At 46.6% G+C, this 22,463-nt stretch overlaps 1 protein-coding gene across 1 annotated transcript in view; it reads left to right on the top strand.

The window, feature by feature from the left end:
- Nucleotides 1-22,463, top strand: part of Dpp6 (dipeptidyl peptidase like 6) — a gene marked incomplete in the record, with an annotated part of 754,370 nt that overhangs the window by 454,884 nt on the left and 277,023 nt on the right. Inside the window, 1 exon segment of the mRNA XM_017801700.1 lies at nucleotides 3,929-4,003. Coding sequence (XP_017657189.1) covers nucleotides 3,929-4,003 — 75 coding nt within the window.

Here is a 22,463-nt window from a genome sequence, read left to right on the forward strand (position 1 = left end):
ACACATCTTTATCTCTTCTGATTAGTTTTAGTTTAAAGTCTGTTTTGTCAGATATTAGAATTGCAATGCCTGCTTTTTTCTTAATGTCACTCATTTGGTAGTGCCTGTCCTTGAAAGTGAGATGAGTTTCTTGCAGACAACAACAACAAAAAATGGGTTTTGTTTCTTAATCCATTCAGCTAGTCTGTCTTCTGACTGGGGAGTTCAGTCCATTGAGATTTAAAGTTATTGATGAAAGATGTGTATTGATTCCTGTCATTTTTATTTCTGTTCATATTTTGGGGGGTAGCTGTGAATTTCCATAGTTAGACCTTTACTGAGTTTTTTTCCCTAACCCCTTGGTATAGTCGTTCCTGTCTTCAGCTCATATTGCTTCAAGAACTCTCTGAAGGGCTGGTTTTGTGGACATGTATTCTTTCAGGCTACTTATGTCATGGAAGATTCTTCTTTTTGCTTCAACTATAATAGACATTTTGGCTCGGCAAAGTAATCTGGTTGGCATCTGTGGTCATTTAGAACTGGGAATGCTTTGGTCCAGGCTCTTCTGGCTTTCATAGTTTGCACTGAAAAGTCAGCTGTAATCCTGATGGGTTTTCCTTTATATTCGATTTTTTGTTTTTCTTTTGAAGCTTTCAGTATTGTCTCTTTGTTCTGTATGTTTAGCGTTTTTACTATGATGTGCTGTGGAGAGTTTCTTTTCTGGTCCTGTCTATTTGGTGTTCTATATGCTTCTTGTGTTTGTATGGGCAGGTCTTTCTTTAATTTTGGGAAATTTTCTTCTACGATCCTGTTGAAGATCTGTTCCATACCATTATCCTGAGATTCTTCTCCTTACTGTATCCCTATGATTTGTAAATTTCATCTTTTTACGGTGTCACACAATTCTTGCATATTCCATTCTTGTGTTTTCTTAAATTTTTCATAATCTTTGCTTGTGTGGTCTAATTCATCCACTTTATCTTCCAGTCTTGATATTCTGTTTTCCATTTCATTCATCCTATCAGTGAGGCTTTCTCCTGTCATTTCTAATTGGCTTATTGAGTTTTTCAGTTCCTTCTTCATTTCAGCCTGAGTTTTCTTCATTATTTCTACCTCTTTTGTGAATTCAGTCAGAAGTTTATCTCTATCTTCTTTAGTTCTTTGATTTGTTTGTGTGTTCTTTAAATTCATTGAATTCCTTGATCATGCTGATGATCTTTTAAATTCTGTGTCCTGGGTTATCGCTAGGGGGTTCTCTCATTGTACTCCTCTAGAGGACTGTTAGTTCTTGGTAGGGATATATTATTTTGATTTTTCACGTTATTATTTTTTTCTCTGTGACTTTGACATGTGGATTTCTTTTGTAGTTTCTGATTCTTGTGTGAGACTCAAGCCTTCCTTTGTTGAGTTCATGTCTGCTTCTTTCTATAAACTTTATGTGTCTTTGTGGTTTACTTGTTGGGCATGAAAAGCTGGTTGGTCTAGGCTTCAGGTTCTCCCCTTTGGTTTTATAATGGAGGGGCCAAATTGCTTTCATCCTGCTGCTCAGGAGTTCCCACAGAGGCCCAAGTTGGATGAGGATCAGATGCTCTAAGGCTTTCTCCTAAGGTCTGGATGCCTCCAGGAAAGATGCTGGCCTCAGGAATTTGAGGGCTGGGCTGGCCTTGGAGCAGGGCCCAGGAAAGATGTGGCCCCAGGAAACTGTGGGGCTGAGGTGTCCAGAGATCTGAAGTATTATTTTTAAAAGAACAAGCAAGGAGTGGTGGCACATGCCTTTAGTCCTAGCACTTGAGAGGCAAAAGCAGGTAGTTATCTGTGCATTGGAAGCCAGCCAGGTCTACATAGTTAGTTCCAAGCCAGCCAGGGCTGTGTAGTGAGACTCCGTGTAAAGAAATTTTTAAATTTTTAAAAAGACTAGAGCAAGATAAACTATAAAATCTCATTAAAGACTTGAAAATTTTAAAGACAATATTACAATTTTAATTCTTTGAAAATGACATCCAAGTTTAATACAATCTTAATTAGAATTCTGATAAAATTTTTGTGTAAACATTTACATTTTATTAGCATCTATTATACATAAAGGCTTTCATTATGACATTTTCATAGGTGGGTATAATTTTATATATAGTTTAATAATGTTCACTCTCATTACCCTGTCTCGTCATCCTTCAACTTCTGCTGATCTTCCCAACTTGGCCCCCTCTACTTGAATGTCTTTGTGTGTGATCTGATGAGTTTAATTAGGGTTACTTACAGGAGCATGCATGAGGGTTAATTACAACATGGGCACCCTGACTAGTGGCTACGTCACTGAAGAAAATGCTTCTCCCTCCTCGGCTACTGTTAACTGCTGTAGATACTGTTCACCTATTTAACAAAACAATCCTAATTGTTGTGTGTATCAGTAACTTTTATGGCACGTGACAAAATACCTGCTGGAAGTAAAATAAGGGAGGACAGGTTTGCTTGAGCTCAGGGTTTCTGATGGCTCAGTCCATCTTGGCAGGAGGCTTGGTGGAGTCGCTCCTTTGTAGTGGAGAAAGCATGTGGTGGCAGGAGTTCACATCTGGGCAAACCAGGAAGCATAGGGCACTTCAGCCAACCACATCCTGCAGCCTAAACAAAGTTTACAGCCTCTCAAAATGGTGCCACCAGCTGGAGAGCAAGCTTCAAAACATGAGCCTGTGGGGGGTTCAGAGTCAAGCCACAGCATCATATGTAAGAGTGGACGCCTGAAGATAGCCCCCAAAAGTTCCAACCCTTACAACAGCATGTGCCCTCTGACCTGCAATGCAAGCACAGTACAGTCCTCATACCCAATCAATGGCAGTGAGAACTTTGAGTCCTTGCCATAGCTGGGTGCTCTGACTGCTCCCCTGATGCCATGGTTGTGTGCTGAAATTACTCCCCCAAATGCTCACATCAGCCAGGGGGTGGGAGCGAATGCTGTTTCTGTTTTCAAGGAGCATGAGTTGTTAAGAAATTCTCAAACATGGTGTCATTCCCTGGAGGTCTTCTTGCTTGAGAACACTGGGTGCGCAGGTGCGTAAGATGCAGTCACCTTCAGGGGTGTGTCTGTCTCCCTAAGGCCCTACTGTATTCACTGGAGTACTATGGAGTTGTGTACTCCCATGAAGGGATGATAAGGGCTCTAGGGTGGGTGTTGGGCCAGAGTATCTGTGTGTGTGAGGGGCAAAGGGTGGGTAGGTCAGAGGAGCCTCATCACTGGTGAATTCATGTATCTATGATGATCATGATCGCTGCACTGTTAAAAAAATTTGAGAGAAAAGCAAGTCCTTTATATACTAGTTTGTAGGGATTCACATCCTGGGGAGGACATGTTGCAGAAGTGTATAAAATGCAATTCTAGGGGCTGGAGAGATGGCTCAATGGTTAAGAACACTGGTTGTTCTTGCAGAAGCGAACCCACACGGCAGCTAACAACTGTCTGTAACTCTAGTCCCAGGGGATCCAACAGCCTCTTCTGACTTCGCGGGCATTGCATGACACGGGTGCACTTACCTACATGCAGGCAATACATGCATACACATAAAATAAAAATAATAAAATTTTAAAAATTTAAAATGCAATTCTATTTTAGGAACAACTCTTTTAACATGTACTTCTAAATATAAGAATGAAAGAAAAAAAGATATTTAAACATTGCTTGGGAGTCTTATAAGAAAAGGCTATTTGCTTTATGTTTATTTATTTTGATTGGTTTTGATCGACATAGTAAGGATTATTTTGTTGAAACCTGAAATAAAACAAAATTTGAAAAAGCATAAATTAGCCGCATATTGATCAGCTAACAGAGAAAGGATATAGCCATATTTAATGTCACCATTTCACTGCTTATCTAATTTTTGTGGAAAATTTTGAGACTGTCCTGTTTGCTAGGAGTTGTTAAAGATAACACTTGAACATTTTTTCTTCTTTTCTCTAGGAATCCTTACGAGCCATTAGATATGAAATCTCTCCGGATAGGGAGTACGCACTGTTTTCCTATAACGTGGAACCGGTAAGTCCAACCTCCTTCTGCAGAGGAAACATTCCCTATTCTGATACCCTCTGAGTGTGTGTCCCAGATGCTCCTTGTTGGTGACCTTCAACCGGGAGACAGTGTGCTGAACTGTGACAGCCTCTTTTGTGTATCACACTGCCACCTAGGAGAGAAAAGAGGAAAAGAAACTTCCTTGGCAAGAAAAAAAAAGAAACACCGTCATCTTAGGGCCATTTCCTGGGATGCTCTGGGGGAGATCGTGCTTCCTTGGTCCATTTCATCCCTTTGGGTTGTTTTTTTTTCTTTATTTTCCTAATCAAATTATCAGTTTAACCTAAGAATAAAAAGCACTGCCACATTCGGCCTCAACCCCCTGGCCACACCAGCATCCTGACAAAATCTGAGCTGTCAAGACTTCATATATCCTGGGTTGTTGGAACTTTATCTACCTGAGCCACCCATAAAAACTTGCTGGAATTTTCTGGAAATATCTCACCCTGGGCTTGAATAGCTGCCTAAACAGCTGAAGCCTGGCTGGCTCTTTTTCCTCCCCAGCCCCCTCCTGTCCAGTGCTCACCAGTTCCCCTGAGACCATCTAATTAGTGTTTGCTGCACCTCTCATGGGGTAAGGGCCACTGCACGCTGCCTTAGCTCAGAGAGCTCCATGGTGAGTGTGGTGTACCCTGGTGCGGGGGTGGGGGAGCTGTTACTCCAGTTCTAGAATTTAGAATGTTCTAAATACCACCTAGAAGTTCAGCAACTAGATTATTTCCTGGAGATTTCAACTTTATTCTACCAAATGTAGACTTTGGTCTATTATAGAAGGGTGTTCATTTTCTCCCTTTAAATTCTCTGAGACGGTTGGGCATCTGTGTCTATTTGATTGCTTGATTCTGGCAGCCCAAAGAAGAGTCATCACCTTGGACTGACTTCATTTCCTGTTCCCAGCCCTACACTGACCTCTTTAGGCTTGACGTGCCTGGGCATTGCATCCATAGAGCACAGCTATCTCAGTCCCCTTGGCTGCCCTTGAAAATGCTCAAAGCTGGTGTTAACAAAAACGGGTACTGGAAGGAGTCTGGGCTGACTGCCCCACTAGAGCTCAGTTGACTTGCACGACAATTGCTGACTCATTGGAGCAGCCCGTGGTGAGGTCCAGTGCCTCATGAGGAACTGAGAGTCCTGCTCCTGGAAGCCTTCCAAACAGAGCCCTGTATTTATTCTTAGAATGTTCTGGGAGAGGTTCTCAGTTGCGCATTGGAACCGGAGTACTCGTGCTGGTTCTGTGGATCTGCGCATAGAAGGACCCTCTGCCTACTTCCTCCACTTTCTTAGGAACTCCCTTTGCATCCTGGGATCCAACAGTCATTTTGTAAAGTTGATTTTGATGAACATGAGTCTTTTCCATGTAGGACACTGGCCATAAACAAGACCCTTGACATGACCCTGTATCCCTAGCAGCAGCTGATGAAATTTGAAGAAAACAAATTGTTTGTTTTCTCTCCAAAGAAAACAATATAGGAATTTGTAATAGATTTAGAGACTGTTGAAAATGGCTAAAGTATGGAAACACATCAGTTTGCTTTTCAATTGCTCTGCTAAGCATCATATCCAAAAGCAACTCGTGGGAGGAAAGGGACCATTTCCAGGTCACAGCTCATCACCGAGGGAAGTCAGGGCAGGAACCCTGGAGGGGGCTGCTTGCTGGCTGGGTCTCTGCTAGCTTCCTGCCTAGGGATGGTGTTGCCCACGGTGGGCTGAGCCCACCCACATCAGTCATCAATCAAGACAGCTCCTCACAGACACGGCCACAGGTCAGCCTGATGGAGGAAATGTTTCCATTAAGGTTACCTCCTCCCACGTGACTCTGGGTTGCATCAGGTTGACAATAAAAAGAGACTCTGTGCTTAGAGACTGATGTGTCTTACCGGAACAGAAGTACCTAACAGTTGCTAGTACTGAGTGGTTGATCTGTCATGACTATAGACAGGGATTCCCAGAATTCCTTGTTCTTCTGGGGAAAACACCGAAGGGGAAGAGTGTGGAATCCCACCTGTCCGTCTAGAGGGAGATGCTAAACAGAACTTCCTAAACAGATGAACTAAACTGTAAACATTTCTAGAAAAAGGAGGCAGGTTTCAAGAGGAAGGTCTAGACCTGTAATTTTGAAGTAAGTGGGTTAGAATGAGACTTCCTAAGCTGTGGTTAGTAATTACTATTAAGAGGCTTGTGCGATAATATAACGATTAGCTCACTAATAATATGAAAGGTCTCATACACAAAATTGAGAATGGTAATTAGTGTTAAATACCTCCTACTGCAGGGTGTCTTGAAGGTTTTGATGTCCCTAGGGGGTGGGTACACAGCATTAATATGGAATTCCCATGTGATTGTAAGGAAGCAAGAATTTTCTCTCTGAACCCATGCTGATCTTACTCCTTGTTGTGGATCTCAAAGGCTAGAATTTGATCGTGTTTTTATAAATCAATGCAGACTTCGTGCCGTAAAAACGTCATACAAACCACCCGTCCATTTACTGGATGCCTTTCTTTTATTTGAGCAAATATTCTATTTGCAATAAAACCACAGGATGCTGGGTTACATTCTACTAACATACAAATGTGGCATATCGTATGAAGATAATCCCCGGCTTCCTACCTGCGCACCCTGTTGTCTTCCGGAAGCTATAGGGTCACCTGTGAGTTCTGACACTGGAGCTGACATGCCCCCCCACACACACCACCTGACTTCTCATCACTGATAAGGACCCAGGGCCTGTCTTGTCCTGCTCCTGTGAGGACTGAAAATATAACACCTGAGACATTGTACACTGGACACAACATGCCACGTTAGTCTCTGTTTCTCTCTTTATTCTTGTCCAAGGCTCAGATATAGGACATGGTTCCCAGCAGGGCCTGAGGCATCCCAGTTCATGATTATGTCACTTTTTAAATTTTTAAAAAAATTTTTATCTATTTTTATGTTTATATGTATGAGTGTTTTGCCTGCATGTATGTAAGTGCACCTTTGTCATGCAATGTCTGCACAGGCCAGAAGAGAGCATCAGATTCCCTGTAACTGGAGTTACAAATGGGTGTTAGCTACCATGTGGGTGCTGGGAACCAAACCTAGGTCCTCTGTAAGAGAAGTCAGCACTCTTAACCCCTGGACCACTTATCTCTAAGCTCCCCCCCTCCATTTTATTTCTTTTTTCTTTGAGAATTTCATACAATATATTTTGATCAAATTCACCCCCTTCCCTCAACTCCTCCCAGACCCCATCCCCTTCCCTACACGCCCACCCAACTTTGTATCCTTTTTTTTTTTAGCCCATGAAATCTAGTTTGTATTATCCAGTTTGTATTATCTAGTTTGTATTACACTCTTGGGCACATCACTATCCACGGGAGCGTAGTCAACCTACCAGAGGCCACATCCTTGATGAAAATTGGCTCTCCCTCTCCCAGTAGCCGTCAATTACAAGTAGCTGCTGAACTAGGGCTGGGGCCCCACGCCCACCCCCCACTTTTTATTCTATTTAGAAGAAAAGAGCAGGCTCTATCTGCGTGAGAGCTATGCCACCTCACCTTGAGGAGCTTGTAATGCAGTGAGCCTAAAGGAGTGTCTATGACAGGCGTGATGCTTGGGCAGGGGAGATGGACAGAGAGGCAAAGAGGAGGTCAGGGTGGGTTTCCGTAACATTCATTGTGTGTCTTCCTTTTACTTAGTCAGAGTAATCACACTGTGATATTGTTCACTGTGCTCTTTGACATAAATTAGTCCCCTTCAACTGTACATATTGTTCAACAGCAGGAAGAGACCTCAGTTACTTCCAAGCTTATTTGCGGTGTGGGGTCAGGCTAATTAACATACTATTAATCTACTAACTTTACCTCCTAATACTAGATATATAATTGGGTAACATTTCACAGTGTCCCCCCAAATTGACTTTTTTAACTCTATCAGCCATCTGTTTTATTAGAAACTTCAAAAGTACTATTTTAAAAGTGTTACAGGAAGCCAGGCATGGTGCCATACACCTTTAATTCCAGCACTCAGGAGACAGAAGTAAATGGATCTATGGTCTCCACAGCAAGTTCCAGGCCAGCTGTGGCTACAAGGAGACCATGTCTCTAAAAGCCCCCCAAAATAAAAGTATTATAGGTTAGATGGGGAGATACCTGTCATCCCAGCACTCAGGAAGCAAGAGGATCAGGAGTTTAAGGTAATCCTTTGCTTCAGAGCAAGTTCAAGGCCAGCCAGGACTACATGAGACTCTGTCTCAAAAAGAAATCATAAAATAATAAAGTACTTAAAAAATTGGGTTATCCAGTATATTTTAGAATGAATAAACCCAATCGTGTTTTTCCATTTTTCCACAGATAAAATACCGATGGGTCCACATGCAGGGTCCCCAGATGGGAAAATACCATAATATCCTGTTTCTGTGCATGTGATCCCAGATTTATCGTCCATGAAGTATATTTATTCTCAGCATCTCATGTCTTCTGTAAAGATTATTCCTGGGCCTCAAAGAGGGAACATTTGTTACACGAGTTCTGGTGTTTCAGAGATGAAACCTCATGTCATTTGCAGTGCATGTCTTCTGAAAGGTGCTCTTCAACTAAGCCAAGTACCAGGGCAACAGTAATAAAACAATTTTGTCTACACCTAAGTAAATATTGCCTTAAAACAAACTTGGTTAATTAGTACAACCGTGCTCCTTGACTGAGGAGCAGCCGTCAAAAATGGATGCCTCCCAAATGCCTTTGGGAAGGGGGGGAAAGAATTTAAATTAGAATATCTTTGATCACTTCAAAGTATCAATACATTTTGTGACTTTCAAAGAAGAAATAGAAATTATATCCGAAAATATTCTTCCTTAGATACTCTTTTAAAGCCCTGAATATGTGTAAGTAAGTCGACCTCAGTGTTTACACTGATGACACTGGAAAAGTTGTCCCTAGAGCCCCTGACCCACCTGTCCCGCATGCATTTTGTCCAAAAAATGCTTTAAATCCAAGCCCAGCCAGTCAGTCTTTGAGAGACTGGGCTCATGCATGTCACTAATTTGGTCAGCTTCTGTTGCAGCTGCATGACAAATGACCTCAGCAGGTGCCATCCATTATCCGATGATTTATGCAAGTCTGAAGTCAGGGCTTGGACTGACTAAATCTGTTGACTCTGAGTCTTTTACAAACTGAGATCAAGAGTCCTTATCATGCCAAGGCGTGGTGGTGCACACTTGTAATCTCAGCACTTAGGAGGCTGAGGCAGGAGGATAACCATGAGTTCAAGGACAGCCTGTGTTGTATTGCATGTTAAAGGATGGCCTGGGCTACACATAACATTGTTATCTGGGCTAGAGTCTCAACTCACAGTTGAGGTGGGAAATGGCCCATACTAAGCTCCGTCTTGTGGGTGTTGACAGGGCTCATTTCCTAGTGGACTGAAGGGTTGGCCATGGGCTCGTGGTCAGAGACTGTCTTCACCTGCAGGGTCTGTCGAGATCTAAAATGCAGTGACTTGTTCCTCAGAGCAACAAGCAAGTTTTTCCTTCTCAGAGAAGAAAAGACCCTGTCAGGGCAGGGGTCAGTTTTATGCTCTAATGTCAGAGGAGTCAGCCACCATCTAACCACACTCTATTGATTAGAAACTAGCCACTAGGTCCAGCCCATTATGGGGAGAGGGGAGACCATAGGGCAGGAAGTCTGGGGGAGTTGCTCTCTGAAGCCTCACAGAGGCCGCCGCACCCACCACAGCTCTGTACAAGAGCCCTGTCCCGTGTGTTTACATCTCCTAGAAGAACATGAAACTCTCCCTTCTTTCTCCCACAACCCCCAGAGTTCCAAGAAGTCATAGAAACAGAGAGGCATGAGTTCAACATGATCTCAAGAGAGTGCCATGCTGCATGCTGGGGGGCCGAGCAAAGCAAGCACACACCGCTCTTCTGCAAGTGCTTGGATGTCTGAGGGAGAGGACTTTGCCAGAGAAATGGAAACAGTGCTGTTCACTAGTGATTCTGGAGTGTGGGGTGAAAACCAGTGTTGGTAATTACTTCACCTGCTGGGACTTCACACAAACCAAATGGACAGTACAGGATGACCCTAACCCAGCTCCTAATAGGTAGTGGCCCTCCATATAGTTTTCTCACTGTTGATATCTATTTAATCTCCTAGAATGAAGATGCTCTAAGGACACTGTGATTCTCTTAGGAATCCAAGAGGAAAGCTTGGTTTTGTGTGTTCTAATTACTGCCCAAATCTTAAATTTAGTAATAAGTTTAAACAACAAATATTCCCTTTGACTCACTGGCACCTTTCTTAAAGTTTTGTAAAAGTTGTATGCCATGCTGGGCGTGGTGGCACATGCCTTTAAGGCAGAGGCAGGTGGATTTCTGTGAGTTTGAGGCCAGCCTGGTCTACATAGTGAGTTCCAGGACAGCTGGGGCTACAGGGAGACCCTGTCTCAAAAAGACCAAAAAAAAAAAAAGTTGTATGCCATAAAAGGAAATTGTCCCGCAAACAGTCCACAGTTGCTTTTGTCTTCTAAGGTTTCTATGTCGGTACTGAATGATGAATGATTGCTGGCCAGCTGGGGAGGTGATCAAGTGCTTTGTTTTTCTATGTACAGATGGTAGTTTGCAGAGATGACTTTGGGACTCATACCCAGTGTCATGTCAAATTATATGTGTCCTGGCCTCTCCAGCAAATCCTGCAGGCATTGGCACAGAAGCCAGGAAGTGGCTGAGGCCTGAGCAGCCCACAGCAAGTGTCCTTCCTAAGAGACAGAACGGAGCAAGTTTTAAAGTTTCCAGCTCTTAAATATTTCCTATGCTGGTTTTTACCAAGTCATAGACATTTGCTCATCTTTTTTTTTTTTTTTCCCTCAAAGTTGGATAACAGATGGTAGAGACAGAACAGGAAGTTGAAAGACCCTCACCTCTAACAGCTTCTGCCTCAGAGGGGAGCGGTGTGAGGTAGAAAGTTCAGCTCCTTCCCCAGAGCATTGGTGTGCTGTGTATGGCTTAAAGGAGAGTCGGTGCTGTGCAGGCTTCCTCCTCCGAGGAGAGGAGATGTCCTGTAAAGCCTCTTCACGGAGAGGGATGTGAGGTACCATTCACAGCTTCCTCCTCCGCAAGAACACTGTACGGTTTTCTACTCAGAGGGAGATGGCGCTGTGTAAGCTTCTCCTCCTAGGGAAGAGGTGCCCTTCATCACTTCCTCATCAAGGGGAGAGGCATGAGGTACCGTGGATGACGTCCTCTTCAGAGGTCATGATGTACTGTGTAAGCTTTCTCCCCAGAGGAGAGGGATACTGTGTACGGCTTCCTTCTCAGAGAAGAAAAGGTCTGTTGTGTGATTTCTTCCTGGGAGGAGAGCGGTGCTGTGCAGTCTTCCTCGCTGGACAGACGGTGTGTACAGCCCCTGGCTGCTTGGCTCTCCGCTGACAGATTCCTCCTGCTCAGTCCTGAGGAAGGATGATTTGATGCTGATCTGTACTGCAGTAATGAAGCAAATATCATATTGGATGAATTTCTTCTTTTCCTGTATTTTTGAGAGTTAATGTAGCCTATTTACCATCTGAGGGACTTTAGAATGTATTATTTATGTAAAACTGGAGAAATACCCAATCATAGAGGGACCCGATGAAACCCGTCTCCAGTGAAGGAAGCTCATCTAAATTCTGTGATATTCCACGCATACCTCTGGTGTAGTTACCCACTTTCCTGTATGTATAGGAGTTGATTTTTTAAAATAATATGAAGCTTTGTAAACACAAAATAAGAAATGGCCATCAGCGTGTAAATGACCTATATTCACACAGTGAATTATAACCATGTTACAAATCAGTACATGTAATTCTAATGTACGCATCCTTCTAGTCCATAATTAAGGCTCTTGGTGAGCATCCCTGTGGCTTTAGAATTGATAAGGTCTTTTCCTGAGAGCAGCCACGGGCTCTGGCTTCCTGTGCTGTTGGACTGGCTTTCCTCTGTTGTCAGCAGTCTTTTTAGGCCTGTGTCTCGGAGGCAGCGGGTCTGCATGGTTCCTGTTAGATGCATTGAGTGCACATTGCTGGCCATCAGGGCTAACACTGAACTTGCAGGAAGTGCATCTCCAGATGGCGTGTGCTGCACATGACAGACTCGGAAGTCAGCATGTGCAGCAAGCCCTTTCCCCAGCGGCAGCTGTGATGGGAGGGGTGGAGACTGACTTTCAGTGACTCTCCTTTTCTAGAGGAGAAAGCCCACAGGACAACCTGGAAGTATATCCCACACCCCACCAGCATTTCTCCTTCCATGCCTGTTCCAACCAGCTTTCTTTAGCTTCCAAATCTATTGTCTTTTCGGTTGTACACCTGAGCCTTTAATGGCTGTGCCAGCTCTCTAGCCCCCCCCCCAGTCTATTTTTTTAATTATTAATTTATTTTTTATGTGTGTGTTATGTGTGTGGCTATATGAGTTTATGTGTGCCACATAGGTACAATGCCTGCAGAGGCCAGAAGAAGGCACTGGATCCCTGGAGCTGGCGTTACAGGCAGTTGTGAGCACCGTGTGGGTGCTGGGAACTGAATTCAGTCCTCTGCAAAAGTAACAAGCAGTGGGACTGGAGAGATGCTCAGCAGTTAAGAGCACTGCTGCTCTTGCAGAGGACCCGGGTTAGACTCCCAGCACCCACATGGTGGCTAACAACCATCCATAACTCCAGTCCCAGGAAATCCAGCGCCCTAGTCTGACCTCTGTGGGCCTTGCACAATACAGGCACACTTATATACATGCAGCCAATACACTCATACACATAAAATATAATTTTTTAAAGTAACAAATAGTACTCTTAACCGCAGAACCATCTCTCGAGCCCTGAATCTATTTATTAACCTTTTAAAAATTATTACACAAAGTAGTGATTTTCCTCCTGATATTTCCCATACATACTCTGTTCTTGCTGGGCTCTCTGCTCCTGTCCCTGACCCCTGACCCTGCCTCACCCCACTGGCCCCTTCCTGTGCCCTCTGCCTCACGTTACGTGCGTTCTGTTTCCCACTTTCCTCTCTTCCCCCATCAGCTCTCATTTTGCTTTTTGTGACCTCTTTTCTTGTGTCATGATTTATAACCCCCAGCTACACACATACATTCACATATATAAAAATTAAAACCTAGGAGAAATCTGCCTACGAGAGAAAACAGATACTGTTTGCCTTCTGGAGTCTGGTTTAACATTTGCTTTCCTGAAAATTTCATGATTAAAATTTTTATAACTGAATAAAATTCCATTGTTATATGTGCCATGTTTTAATGCACTCATTTGTTGATGAACATCCAGGTGCTTCCATTTCTTAGCTACTGTGAATGTTGTGTGACAAAAATTATGGTTGTCAATAAGTCAGCTATCTGGACTGGGGGACCTGAGCAAAAGTGATAGCGGGATCTAATAATTTCCAGAAAATAAGTGTGAGATGGTTCTTGGCACAAAGGCAGGTTTTGCAATGATAAGGTTAACAGGAGAAAAGGGCCATGATGGGTGGGGCCAAAAGGGGAATGTGACAAGTTAACTAGCTGCCCTGAGACGGAGGCGTGCCCCGGGACCATTCAGTGGTGCTTTAGGGGGGGAGGGGACTGGAGACTTAACAACTTCGAGATTGACAGAGAAGCAGGAATAACTTCCATTCCATCTTCAAGCCCTTTGAGACACAGGAGGTGAACCCAGGGAGAGCTTCCAAAGGGTCAGAGCAGCCTCCTGAGGGCCAGGATTCTGAGCAGGCAGGACCTGGAAGGGTCAGCACTCTTGGAGGGCCTGACATAGGAGCAGCATGTGTTGTGAAGGAGGGACGGTGAAGATTTGGGGCACACAGGCCAAACAATGTGCGTATCAGATGACAGCTGGGACTTGCAAGTGGAGGCCGCCCTGCGTCCCGAGCCACGGCTGTGATGATGTACTCATAATAATTATTCTTAAAGACCACCAGCTCCTGGAGAGACTCTGATGGTCTAAATTGACCAATGAAGTTTGTATAATTGGTAATAAAGGAAATGAAATGTAAATGAGAAGAGCCAGGTTTGGCCGAGTGACACGGGCAGATATTACACAGAGCACACTTAATCGCTTTTACCAAGAATGCCATCACCATAAGGGAGCAAGAGGGAGAGAGATTCAAATTCTTCCTGAAACATTTGCAGTCAGTGATTGTGGGCAAGCTCATTAGGAGCAATTATATGCAGAGACTCAAAGCTGATTAATATGGACCGAGCTACCCAGCTTGCCTGAACAAACATTTAGGGCTTGGAGAATTTTACTGTGGATCATTATCTCTACTTTGTGGCTGGAGTTTTTAACACTTCTGAAAACTGTAAGGATGAATCAATGTGGTGGGAAGGGAACAACTCCATTTGTGATTCAGCGTGCCCATCCCACTGAAACGATTTAGCAAAATGTTTAAGTAAGACACTGTCTACAGGAACTGGCCAGAGTACAAAGAATAAGTATTTGTGACTTGCTCAGCCACAAATGGGACATGTATGACTTTCCTCCCCTCACGGCTCAGGGACCATTGTGGGAGGAGAGGAGCAGAGAGAGTCTAAGAGCCAGAGGTCAGGAAGGACCAGAGCAAAGCATGGATGTTCTGGGCATGACAGGACCATTACACCCATGAACTCACAGCTATGGTCACCTGCACAGAATCAAGACAATCAACCTTCTAACATGGAAGGGGGATGGGATCCGGAGCCCTGCCCTAACTGAGGAGCTGTGGACAGTTAACAGCTGCTGGGGGAGGGAGAGTTAGTTTTCTTTAAGAGTGTGACCCTGGTAGGTTGACCGTGCTCCAGTGGATGTATACACTCATGGATATGTGGGCAGGACAAACTGGACTCTGTGGGTTATTTATTGAAAAAAAAAAAAAAAGAGGATACAAAGTTGGGCAGGATGGGGGTGAACCTGGGAGGAGTTAGGAGTAGGGGTGAAATGATCAAAATATATACATAATATATGAAATTCTCAAATAATAAAAATATTATAATTTAAAAATCCTGTGTACAGCCTTACCTGTGATATCACAAATACTGTCCACTCAGCACAGGTGATATTAGAGATCTCGAAACACACTAGAACACATGTTTGCTTTTTGTTCTAGACAACTAAAATGATGACTTTAATAACAGCAGGTAAACTTTCCAGGGTGTGATCTCCAAAACTGTATTGCATTCCCCACTAAGGAAGCTGACTTAGTTGAAACCGCTCTAGCCCTCCCTGGTATTGTATGGCAAGTGACTTGGAATTTGGTACCTTCAGAAAGCAATAGGTTTATGTCTTCTAGCGGCTTGCTTTATTCCCGAGTTCTGTTATATTAAAAAGCCTGAATGTGAGCCGTGGAGCCCTCGGTGGTGTTCGGGCAGGCTACGCCTGCTAATGCACAGCAGTGCTAAGCCTGGCAGGTTCTCCTGAAGCAGATGCTGGGGGGACATTTTGGACCAAGTCCATTGCTACAGTTTTTCAATCTGTAGAAATGAATGAGCAAGTGCTGAGTTGCCCGAATGATTCCTAAATCACACGTCCCCTTCGACCTCAGTGCCTGGCCTCCACTGGATGGCTGTGATTTGTCAGGCACGCAGTGCTTATTTACAAGGCTGTGCGTGTGCGTGTGTGTGCGTGTGCGTGTGTGTGCGTGTGTGTGTGTGTGCGTGTGTGTGTGTGTGTGTGTGTGACAGTTTCCCACAGCAGGTGGGAGATGCAGAGGAGCTCACAGGGCGTTCTTCCCCGGGGCGCTGAAGTCTGCTGGGTAATTAAGGAATTACTGGGAAACTCATCATCTTTGACCTGAATGGACCAAGCAGGGTGAAAACGATGGTGAGGCTGCGGCCCAGCTTAGCTCCTCCCCTGCTGCTCATCGCTGAGGGTCCTCATGATTTCTGCCCATCTTGACAACTGCCAGAGATGATCCGCTATAAAAAGAAGAACATCTTTTCTTTCCATCATTAATCTTTTAAGTCAGCAAACAAAGTATTGGGTTTCATGATAGCATTTTCAGATATGTGTGGTTGAACTTTGTTCTTATTCTTCCCCGTCCCCTGCACTGCACTCCCCTGGCCCCTACTGACCCTGGCCCCTACTGCCCCTAGCCCCTACTCCCCTGGCCCCTACTGCCCCTAGCCCCTACTCCCCTGGCCCCTACTGCCCCTAGCCCCTACTCCCCTGGCCCCTACTGCCCCTAGCCCCTACTCCCCTGGCCCCTACTGCCCCTAGCCCCTACTCCCCTGGCCCCTACTGCCCCTGGCCCTACTGCCCCGGACCCTACTCCCCCGGACCCTACTGCCCTGGCCCCTACTCCCCCGGCCCCTACTGCCCCTCGCCCCTACTGCCCCTGGCTTATCCCCTTTCTTTCCCTAAATACTTTGTCTTCACATCACGTGAATTCCACTGCGCTCTGACCCACCATCTTTCCCTAAGATCACTTTTCGTCTTCTTGTGGTCTCCCTTCTGTTCTGATTTTCATAACCTTAGACTGAGAAAATATGGCAGTACTAAAATTCAAGAGTGGTTGGTAGATCTCTAGCCCTGATTAGACGGTTTCATGGGTGAAAATATAAACAGGACTCCTTTGTATTAGTTACTTTCTGCTGCTGTGATCAACACCATGACCAAGGCAACTTATAGAAGGAAGAGTTGGTTTGGACTTACTGTTCCAGGGGGATAGGAGTCCATCATGGAGGGAGGCCTGGCAGGAGGTGGCCAGAGCAGAAAGCTGAGAGCTCACATAACTGGGGAGAGGGAGGGCGGGAGGGAGGGGGAGAGGGAGAGAGGGAGAGAGAACAGAACATGGGAAGAGGCTATAAACTCTCAAAGCCCACTCCAGTGACATACTCCCTCCAACACGGTCACACCTCCTACCCCGCCACAAAGATGCCACTAACTAGGTACTAAGTGTTCAAATACTTGACCCTATGGGAAGCATTTCTCACTCAAACCACCACTCTATCCCATACTTCAGTCTACGGAACATCACAATCCATTTTATTTGCTTGCCAGTGCCCTGAATTAACTAACTGGTTGTCTTGATAACCTCAGACCCCATAGGATGTTCTTAGAAGCCAGGTAAGAGGCACCCCTGACCCTCAAGTCACTGGGCCTTAAATGCCATTCACATCCTTTGCTCATTAGAGAGTCTTAAATGAATGAGAGCTTGTCCATGAGTGAACAGGGAGGAGCAGGAGGCCAGGCGTAGGACAGACGCCTTCTCTGGGCTTTCCCCATGGAGCAGACCTGGTGTGCAGGGAGTGGAGGGGACAGAGGCTAGCCCATCCCTCACTATCCCTCACCATCTCCTTCCCATGCCCTGGCTGTGGTGTGGCCCTGGAGGGCTCCCTCTATGTCCCACTCAGCTGCCCCCATGCCTCAAGCATTCAAGCATGCTCAGGTCACTGCATCACGCAACAAAGTGAGGGACAGAAGAGCTCCACCTCCATCCTCAGCTCTCTCCCCCTCCTCCCCCTTCTCCCCCTCCCCCTGTAAAGTCAATCACTTTTCTGAGACTGGCTCCTCCCCCTCCCCCTCCTCCTCCCCCCCCTCTTCTTCCTCCTCCTCCTCTGTCAAATTGCTAGGAACAGAGAGGTGTGGACTCTCCTCTTCCCTGTCAGTCCCCACCCACTCCTCCACCATGTGCTGAGTGCCAGGTCTCCTGACAGCTAGGGCAGGTCCACCTCTTGTCCCGATTTACAGAGGGAGACGCTGAGCCTCAAGGAGCCTGCAGGTGTCTCCAGTTGGAGGCTATGGCCGAGGGTGTCTGGACATTGTCCTCCACTGCCAGACCTGTGGGCCTCTGTGCTCTGCCTTCCCCACCACAGAAAACTGATTCTACCAGTGAGCTCCTTGCCCCCCAATTCATGGTACCCCCTTTGCCAGCCCTCTATGGCCTCATGGCAGAACTAAGGTCATTTTTCCCTCCCCCTGGGTATACTAGCTGCATGGCTGGCTGTCCTCTGTTGTGCCCCTCACCTGCTCAGCCAAGAAGCCATCCTGTGCCCAGACTTGATGGCTTTTCTCTACAGTTTCTATGTGAGGTGGACTTTCCTTCTAAATTTTTTTTAAGTATTTTACTTATTTTTAATTTTATGTATGAGTGTATTGCCTACATGTATCTAAGTGTACCTGAGGTCAGAAGAGAGCATTGGATTCCCTGGAGTTATGGACAGTTGTTAGCCTCCACGTAAGTACTGGGAATCGAACCCAGGTCCTCTGCAAGAGCAGCCAGTGCTCTTCACCACTGAGCCATCTCTCCAGCCCCGGGGTCCATGAGTCCTTTTATCCACCACTGTAGTCTGCATGGGCTGCTACAGGAGCAGCATGGGGACCTTTGGCACGTGCTGGTTCCCAGGCCCTGGCCCAACCCTGCGATTCAAGACAGAGCTCACGTGTGCCCCAAAGTTCAAGACACCAGTCTCAATGACAACGCCACAGGCCACACCTGTGTGCAGTCCCCTCACCTTCAGTCCCTCGGGTCCCACTGTCGGCTCAGAGCCCGGGTCATGTCAGGCACAGAGGGTGCAGATAGAGGCCAAGCTTCGCCTCAAATTGACCCTTTCCTGCCTGTGACATCAAAGCAGTAGGAAAAACGCCATTGTGGGTATTTTCCAGGACCCCAGACTTAGACCTGTGCCTCCCCTACCTGGGCATGTCTGCTCTTCCCCAGCCTTTCAGATCCGCCCCTTCTCCTGTCCTGATCCCCGCCACCCAGTGTGGCCTATTCCTGTCTGTCATCTAAGGAGCTGTGTTCATCTCCCCGTGGACACTGCAAATGACTCACCCATACCTCTGTGTGTTCTCCAGATTGTCTTCAGGGCAACTGTGCTGTGTGCCAGCAGGTAGCCCATTCCTCAGCTAGGTCTCCTCCACTGTCGCCTGCCACCACCTCTGTGGCTGTCTTCTAGAAGAACCCTTGTTCGGCAGAGAACACCAACTCCGACATCTGTGGCTCTCCCACCTCCCGCACCACCAGCCCCGCTCACCTCCCGGCCTCTGTTCTGTGTCTTTGACCAGCTGTACTCTGCCACCTCCACTCACTCACTTCAAAATTCCTCTCAACCCTTTGAGTCCCCTGGATAGGAAGCCTTCGCTGACCCTACAGATGAGGTTGGGTTGCCTGTACCTGCCCCACAGGGTTCATGACCCTTGTGTCTCTACCCCAAGTCCTGCTAAAGCCCTTTTCAGAAGATGTGAACAACATCTAACCCCGCCTCATAAGGTCATAACAAATCAGCCAGAGTATGAGTCCGCCAAAGTTCTCCCTGGGGAACCAGTGAGTTTACTGGGCTTGCTTACATGGGTGAGTAGCTTCTGATAGGTGCTTGGGTGACTCCAAAGTGTTCACACTAGAATGTCTTCACCAAGCACAGATGATGCCTTCCCCATAGCTGCACATTTCCCCAGTCTTCCCCAGTCTATATACTCTAGCCCCTCCCAAGGCCCCTGAGGCCACTTGCAATTAGGACAGAATAACATACACATGGCTGGGGGAGGGCCCACACTCTCAAGTGAGGGTCCAGCGGCCCTCCCCAGCCCCTCCCTGAAGGGGGAACATCCACAGTCCATAGGCCATTCCTGATGGGCTCTGGCTAGTGGGCACAGCTGGTCTCATGAAGACAGCAGCAGTTTAACTGGGATGATAGCCTATGACACCAAGGACTTCCAAGCCCCAGCAGATGCCTCTTGCTGGCTGACCCATCACAGTTCCTGCAGGACACACAGTGGCACCGGCCTGTGTTGATGCTGACGGCCCCCCTCCTGGGCTGGGAGTGCTGGCGTGGGAGGAGCAATGGCCCATGTTGTTCAGGGCAGGGAACAGCTGCAGTTTCTGGTTTTAATTTTTTAATCAAATGTGCTTTGGATAAGCTGTGCAGATAAGAAATCTGCTCTGTTGAAACAGGACCCACTGCCATTCAGTCTAAGGAGGCGTAAGTGTTGACGAATGACTCACAGCTGGTACAGCTCAGGGTCCACCAGAAGGGCGCTGCCGCTGCTGCTGGTCTGTCCTTACAACACGCACCCGCCTGTTGGGAAAACTGTCCTTGCGTTCAACTTAGAAGCATATGTTTTTAACTTATTTTTTTATATGTTTGAGTGTATTGCCTGCATGTAAGTGCACCTGTGTCATGCAATGCCTGTGGAGGTCAGAAGAGGGCATCAGCTCCACTGGAGTTACAGACCATTGTTAGCCACCATGTGAGTTCTGGGAATCAAACCCAGGTCCTCTGCAAGAGCAGCTGGTGCTCTTAAATGGCTGAGCCATTTCTCCAGAAGCATATTTTTATTCCATGTGGAATGATTTTTTTCCTCCTCTTCTTGTGATAAATTTTGTGTCTTGTGTATGGTTCTAGGGTTTTAAGAATGTACAGACTCTTCAACCAAGATCACAGATCAGGATCCTGAGCAGTGTCATTACCCCAGGAGCTTCCCTGGGCTGCCCTAGTGGGAAGTGCCGGTCTCACCCCTAGTCCTTGGCAGCTACTGTCCCTGTAGTTTGGATTCTTCTAGAATGTCATATAAATGGCATCTGGCCTTTCAGGAGCAGCTTCAACACAACCGTGGCTGCCACCCGTGCTGTCTCCCCACCACACAGCCAGGAGCTTCAAAACTAGGAATCGTCTTTGCACTTAATAAATGAAGGAATGGATGCTACAGGAGAGAAAGGGAGAAATGAAAGCTAGACAGAGGACTTGCCAAGTTGAGGCGAGAGATTGGCCTGTGAGAGGATGAGGCTCCTCACCCACAGCCAGAGCAGGGCTTGTGTTGGTGACCCAAACTCCACTGTGAACCCCGCACATCACATCCCACCATCAGCCTGCTGCATCTCATGGATCATGGATGTCAACTCACTGTCTAGGCTGAGCAGTGCACGCTGTGCTGGTCTCAGAGGATCCTGAATCCCGCTGGGGTGGTGATTTGCCCCGGGAGCTGGAACTCTGCACCCTGGTCTGCATGCCTGTCACCATTTTCTAGTATGGCTTCAGGTGCCCGCCTGTCCTTCTGTACCCCATGAGGTCATGTCCAGCGGCACTGCCTAAGATCGGATCTAAGCACCATGCACATGCATTGACACCATCGTGCCTGAGTCTACATAGTTTGAACTCAGTCTCCTCATGGAGAGGATACTGGGTTTCAGTTGTAAAGCCCTAGTCTTCCCTGCAGTACAGCTTCACAGAACTGACACAGAACTTTCTGAAGCACTTGCTCTTTCCCACTCTACAGATAAGGAAAATAAAAGAGTTGACTTGGCACAGTGGCTTAACACAGCCTGGTCACGTGGGGAGAGTCTTAATGAGGGATTGCCTACATTGAGTTGGCCTTTGGGCATGTCTGTGGGGGGTTGTCTTAATTAAGTTAACTAATGTAGGAATACCCAACCCAGAGTAGGTGATACCATTCCCTAGGCAAGGGGTCCTGAGCTCTATAAGAGGAGACACCAGGCTGAGCACAGTGAGTGAGTGAGCAAGCATGTGTGAGTTCATCTCTCTCTGCCCTTGCCTGTGGATACAATGTGACCAGCTGTTTAAGTCCATGCTACCTTGACCCCCCTGCTATGATGGGTTATAACCTGGGATTGTGAGTCAAAATAAATCCTTTCTCCCTAAGATGATTTTTGTGAGGTGATTTTATCACAGCAACAGATATGAAACTAGAGCAGTGGCCCAGGCCTGCGATCCCAGCTGGGGTCTGTCTGAGCTACGTGGAGGCCCCTGTCTCATAGGAAAGGAACAAACAAATCCAGGAGGTTGGAGCTGATGCCTTCAAAGCCGCGTGTTTCGGCAGCGGTAAAGCCAAGCCTCCAGCCCCTCTTTTTCCTCAGCACCACGTCACTCATCTCTCTCTCGGCTCCACTCGATGGACTTGTATCTGCAGCCCATAGGTGCATCATAAGACCAGTTGATTACCATGTACAGGTGGATCTGTTTCATGAAACCATGGGGAACTGCTCCTGGGGTACAAGGCTGGGTTGCTAAGGCAGCACAGGGGCAAGGTTCACCAGCCTTCATGCGGCCAGAGTAGGGCCAAGCTTTTGACATTTAGGTCCTGTTAACAGGCACATCTGGTACATCCAGATGATAGCCAGAGAGCAGCTGTGGGCGACTTCCAGTCAGACACTGCAGAGCCGTGCTCACAGCACCTAGCTCACAGGCACAGTGTGGGCACATAAGACATTGCGTGCTAATAGAAGTCATGCCCTTACCCAACCTGATGGAACCACTTCTCCTCATCCTGCTCCATCACAGGGCACCCCAAGGAGAGAGGGACCCTCACTGGTTAGAGTGGCTTGTTCTGAGGGATGCTGGCAGTGGCCCCCCGGAATCTTGGCCAGGACACTGGGTCTCTTCAATTCCTTCGCACATGCATCCGTGGATGGCACTGGCCAGCTTCTGGATGGATTCACACCTGAGTGTCCTCACGTTAATGTTTCTCCCAGCCCCAGCAGTGAGAAGCAACCCTTA

Source organism: Nannospalax galili, unplaced genomic scaffold (genome assembly GCF_000622305.1).
Source record: "Nannospalax galili isolate Female #2095 unplaced genomic scaffold, S.galili_v1.0 scaffold302, whole genome shotgun sequence".
In the NCBI taxonomy this organism is placed as follows: domain Eukaryota; kingdom Metazoa; phylum Chordata; class Mammalia; order Rodentia; family Spalacidae; genus Nannospalax; species Nannospalax galili.